This window comes from Colobus angolensis, unplaced genomic scaffold (genome assembly GCF_000951035.1).
Source record: "Colobus angolensis palliatus isolate OR3802 unplaced genomic scaffold, Cang.pa_1.0 Scaffold148, whole genome shotgun sequence".
Taxonomy (NCBI): Eukaryota; Metazoa; Chordata; class Mammalia; order Primates; family Cercopithecidae; genus Colobus; species Colobus angolensis.
Genome location: NW_012114577.1, coordinates 4,430,320 through 4,436,280, shown reverse-complemented (window position 1 = coordinate 4,436,280; position 5,961 = coordinate 4,430,320). Strand labels below are relative to the sequence as shown.

The 5,961-nt window shown below is 45.8% G+C and overlaps 1 protein-coding gene across 1 annotated transcript in view; it reads left to right on the top strand.

Moving 5' to 3' along the window:
- Positions 1 to 268: 268 nt before the first annotated feature.
- The window catches only part of ERO1LB (ERO1-like beta (S. cerevisiae)), a 69,447-nt gene continuing 63,754 nt past the window's right edge, over positions 269 to 5,961 (top strand). Inside the window, exon 1 of the mRNA XM_011935736.1 lies at positions 269 to 627. Within this exon, the coding sequence (XP_011791126.1) occupies positions 526 to 627 (102 nt within the window). The 5' untranslated portion in view covers positions 269 to 525. The remainder of the gene's footprint in view (positions 628 to 5,961) is intronic.

Genomic DNA, 5,961 nt, shown 5'->3' with positions numbered 1-5,961 from the left:
CGGGAGCCACAGCACGGACCGACACAGAGAGGTCCCCAGCCTGGTTTCCCGGAGAAGAGCTCGCCCCTCTTCTCCCGCCCGCACCTCCGGTGTTTTGGAGGCCCGCGTGGTCCCGCCTCATTGGCCGCCGTGGAGTCCGAGGCCTCGGGAAGGCGGGGCGGCTTTCGCAGTTGTAGTTCCCGAGTCTTCTAGTTTGTCGGCTCCGCCTTCCTGCTGCGGCGCCTAAGCGGCCGCCCAGGACCACAACTCCCACAAGGCCCCGCGCTCGGGGGGCGGGGCCGATGAGCCGAGCGAGCTGGGGGCGGGGCCGCCTCGGGGGATGATGTAGGGGAGCTCGCCTTTCCTGCCTCACTCGCAGCTGCCGGGTATTTCGGAGACAGTCTCCCGCCTCCGGACCGGCGTGCAAACCTCTGATCCTGGAGCCCCTCGGCCGCTGGGAACCGTCCCCTTGGGTCGTCGCCCGGGCCGCCCGCAGTTCCCCGGCCCCGAGGGACCCGGCTGGCAGCGGCGTGGGGAGAGATCAGCATGAGCCAAGGGGTCCGCCGGGCAGGCGCTGGGCAGGGGGCAGCGGCCGCGGTGCAGCTACTGGTCACCCTGAGCTTCCTCCGGAGCGTCGTCGAGGCGCAGGTAAGCCCGAGTGATGGCGGGCCGGGAACCCCCGGCCGAACACCCGCGGCCGCTACACACGCGCCGTGGCTGTGGCGCGGGGAGGGCCAGGCCGGGCCGGGCCGGAACAGAGGTGATATCTGGCGAGCAGAAAACCCGGGGAGCAGAGACCTGACCGTCCAGTGCGGGAAACATCTGCGAACTGCCCGCAGGGCGGGGGGGACAGCGACACTCCGGGTAATGGCAGTCAAAAGAGGAAGATGGTGACGGTCCCCTGAGCTGTTTTCGTTTTTTCCTCTCGATGTTTTAAGCGGCTGGGAGTGTGGCGGGAGATGGGACGGGCATGAACCACCTCAGCTGTCTTGCGAAGGGGCGAGCGAAACGGTGACGTCCTTCCCCTCAGGAGTTAGCGAGGGAGGGAGACTGAGAGTAGGGGGCACTCAGCAGACCCCCGAGGCCCCGCCAGGCGCAGGGAATTGGGAGGGGACGAGACTTCACTCACTTGAACTTTCAGACTAGAGCTTTCTGGGCTTTTACCCGTCCTCGAGCACCTTCCCTTGCTCAAGAGTGCTTTGTTTTTACCCAGCTGAGCTGTGTCTGCCAAGTGGCATCGCCACTTAAGTACCAATACGAGACTGGGGGTTCTGAGCCTGGCGTTGTGGCTCGTGGATGGAGGCTCTGGCTCAGGCAGTCGTGAGGTGCTGGCTGGTTGTTGATGTGAAGAGATGATTACAAGCGTTCTCAGTGTGCTAGAAATCTGAGGCTTAGCTGACCAGATCCTTTCGCCTTCAGAGAGGCGTTTGCTTCTATTCAGTAGAATTTGAATTGATTGCCAGGTGCTGCTGCCTGTTGTCTGCACCTGCTGCAAGGGCCAACAAATAAAACGAAAGTCTCAGGGGACCTGATAATGAGGGGAGATGTCATTTGAAGCAATTAGTGCTCATCTAAGAAAAATGGAAGGTTGACTATGAGTGTAACCTTCCTGAATTGAGTCACTTTATTTCATGGTTTTATGGTGCCCTGCACTAAATCCCAGAGTGCCTGAATGGTCCATTTGTGTCTGTGAACCATAAAAATAAAAGGGCAAACTTTTTGGTGTTGGGGAACATGTTAAAATGCAGATTCTCCGGCCCTACCTCCAGATTATTGATTGAACGGATCTGGACTGTGGCCCAGATAACAGCATTTTAAACAAACATTGCAAATACAGTAACTGTAGCAAAGTTGTCTTTTGACTACCTCTTGGACCTCACTTGGAAAACACTGAAATAGAATAGATAGTGGTAGTCTGGGCAGACTTACGCAAGTACATTTTCCAAATTGTCTTTGGCAAAATTATTTTCTAGTCATTAGTTGTTTCTGAGTGAAATTTACAATTAGATATTTTTCTAAAATGAGATTTCCCATTTTCTCTTTTTATATAGCATATATTAATTCATGCTTACCTAGAAACTTCATTTTAGATTTTTTTCATTTACCACTAATTATGTGTAATTAATGTTTTGTAATTTCACCTGTATTTTTAAAATTTTTGCATAGAGATGGGGACTTACTATGTTGTAGGGCTGATCTTCAACTCCTGGCCTCCAGCAAGTTTCTTACTTTGGCTTCCCAGGTGCTGGGATTACAGGTATGAGCCACTGTGCCTGGCCTGCCCCTGTACTTTTAATTTCATTGTATTCAAATGAATATAAATATAGTTCAACAGTTAAAGATTTGTGAATATTTGAAGTAGCATTGTGCCAACAGTCTTCCAAGTGAATATATTTGGTTTTTGTTCCCAGCTGTACTTTCTTTCTTTTTTTCTTTATTTTTTGAGACAATGTCTCGCTCTGTTGGCCAGGCTGGAGTGCAATGGCATGTGTTGGCTCACTGCAACCTCTGCCTCATGGGTTCAAGCAATTCTCCCTGCCTCAGCTTCCCGAGTGGCTGGGATAACAGGTGCTTGCCACCGCACCTGGCTAATTTTTGTATTTTTTTTGTTGTTGTTTGTTTGTTTAGTAGTGATGGGATTTTGCCATGTTGGCCAGGCTGGTCTTGAACTCCTGACCTCAGGTGATCTGCCTGTCTCGGCCTTCTAAAGTGCTGGGATTACAAGTGTGAGCCACCGCGCCAAGGCCACCAACAGTACTTTCTACTGTACTGTTTTTTTTTTTTTTTTTGAGACGGAATCTTGCTCTTTGTCACCCAGACTGGAGTGCGGTGGCACCATCTTGGCTTACTGAAGCCTCCACCTCCCAAGTTCAAGTGATTCTCCTGTCTCAGCCTTCCAAGTAGCTGGGACTACAGGCGTGTGCCACCACACCCGGCTAATTGTTGTTGTTGTTGTTTTTTGGAAATGGTGTCTCGCTCTGTCCCCCAGGCTGGAGTGCAGTAGCGCAATCTTGGCTCTCTGAAGCCTCCACCTCCCAAGTTCAAGTGATTCTCCTGTCTCAGCCTTCCAAGTAGCTGGGACTACAGGCGTGTGCCACCACACCCGGCTAATTTTTTGTTTTTTAGTAGAGATTGGCCAGGCTGGTCTCGAGCTCCTGACCTCAGGCAATCCACCCGCCTTGGCTTCCCAAAGTGCTGGAATTACAGGCGTGAGCCACCACATCTGGCCTGCTCATCTTTTAGATAGTACTTTAATCTGTAACATGGTTACACGTACATTATCTCATTTTATTTGATACATCTCTCTGAAATGGGACCATTGAGATAACTGAAGTTCAAGGAACTTAAATGTCTTAAATGAGCAAGTGACATTACAGTGGAGCCCTAATGTGGAACCCCTTCTGGTCTATACAGTATGTTGGTATTTTCAATTCTCTCTAGTATAGAAAAGCAGAAGGAAAACAGGAAAATGAAAAAGTGGAATTCAGCCAGTTCTTTGACTTCATCCATGTAATAAATTGGTAGAAAACTAACTGATAAAGGGAAGAATTAGAATTTTTGAAAACTACCTCTGTTTACAAGAAATCAGTCATTTAAGGAGATACATATTTTAAATGTTATCTCCTTCCAAAATAAAAGCAGAAAAATATTTTTGAGCACACAAAATGATACGCGTTTGTATATCTCATGCCCCATTATCTTATAAATGAAATGTAAATATACTTTGTAGTGTGGTGAAGCACTGGAAGCTAAAGGCATAGTGCATACAAGTGATAGAACAATCTTCCTTTCAAAAGTAATTTCAATTAGATTCTAAATGCATTTCTGAGGTGGTGTAAAATTAAGGAATACACAGAACCTCTCAATAAATGAAAAGCCAGAAACTTAGAACTCCAATAGTGATATACCAGTCCGTTACTCTGAGGGCTTCTCCTAAACCCTAAAGATCTTGAGCTACTTTAACAGTTGCATGGAGTGGAGTGAGCAAGAAATAGCCCGTGTCTGCCCAGTGAGAGGAAGCTAATAGGAGGCTCCACCAAAATTCATTTCTCATTTACCCTTATATTGAGGAGGTAGCTGTTTGGAGCCTGCACTTCAAACAATTACATCCTCAATATAAGGGTAAATGAGAAATGAAACCCATTCTAAGTAAGGGGAATGCAAAGAAACTTGCTAGGAGAAGTGGGGAAGAAACTTCGAGAATTTGTTACCATGAGTCAGTCCTCATGCAGGTTTGCAAGCCAAATATTTATGCTGGGAAAATTCATAGCAGTCCCAAATTTGTATGCCCCAGGTTACTAATAAAAGCAAATATCCATCACCTCTGGAGGAATTTATTTTTAACTCAAACCTTGAAAAATTATTGAAGATAAAGTGCCAAGAAGAATAAACAGCTAGCAGTAAAATATCACAAAACACAAGGAAACAGGGCACCATGAATCAGATATTAGACACAGACAACGGAAACAAACACATAATGACCTTAGGTTCTGAAATTATCAGATAGATAATTTAATATCACTATGTTTAATGTGTTCAAATAAAAAGAAACTTGAAGTATAAAAGGGAAAAAAGATTTTAAAGAATGGCCAAAAAGATTTTAATAGTAATGAATTAGAAGTTCTAGAACTGAATTTTAAAACTCAATGGATGGATTAAATAGCTGATCATATCCAGCTGAAGAAATGATTATTGAATTAGACAACCATTTCATGTCTTTTTTCTTTCTCCTTAATCCCCCATCACCTTTTCATCTATCCTTACTCTCAGTTCATACCTTACTAAAATTGGAGCAATCAGAAGAGAAATTCCATAGAGTAACCGACATCTATCCATTTACTAGTCTCTGTACCCACATATTTTGACTTCCTGTTGGTTACCATTGATGAACTGTGTGCTTTTATCAAAGGCAGTCCCTTCACTTGCATGTGAGGTCTCATTCCTTCTTTCCTACTCATGGACATGGCTCTAGTAATCTTCTCTTTCTTTCCTGGATCATCAGTTTGTCCTTCTCAAATGGAATTTTACTGTCATCATGTATTAGTCCATTCTTTTTTTGTTTGTTTCCTGGAGTAGAGTCTCGCTCTGTCACCCAGGCTGGAGAGCAGTGGCTCAATCTCAGCTCACTGCAACCTCTGCTTCCCAGGTTCAAGCAGTTCTTATGCCTCAGCCTCCCAAGTGGCTGGGATTACAAGCTCCAGCCACAACGCCGGCTAATTTTTGTATTTTTAGTAGAGATGGGGTTTTGCCGTGTTGGTCAAGCTGGTCTCAAATTCCTAACCTCAAGCGATCTGCCTGCCTTGACCTCCCAGTGTGCTGGGATTACGGGCGTGAGCCACTTTGCCTGGCTTAGTCCATTCTTGTATTGCTATAAAGAATTACCTGAGACTGGGTAATTTTTAAAGAAAAGAGATGTAATTGACTCACAGCTGTACGGGAAGCATGGCTGGGGAGGCCTCAGGAAACTTACAATCGGGGAAGTGCTGCACCCTTTTAAACAAACAGATCTCATGTTAACTCACTATCGAGAGAACAGGAAGAGGGAAGTCCGCCCCCATGATTCAAACACCTCCCACCAGGCTCCTCGCCAACACTGGGGATTATAATTTGACATGAGATTTGGGTGAAGAGATAAAGCCGGACTATACATCATAAAACATGCTGCTAATTCTACTGTTTTAAAGTTATCTTTTGATCCACATATTCCCTCTGCCTTTGCCTATTTTTTTCTGTTCCCTCTAGAAAAATTCAAGAGTTAGATTTAATTTATTCTTCCTATGCTGGTTCTTCTATTTTTCAGCCCTTTCTAATCAGACTTTTGCTCCTGCCACACCTCTGAAACTGCTCCTGGCAAGGTCACCAATATCCTCCTCGTTGCTAAGGCCAATGGTTGGCTCTTAAATCTCAGCTTTACCTATTGATGGCATTTTTTCACAACTCATCACTCAATCTCCTTAAAATAATTTTTTTTTTTTTTTTTTT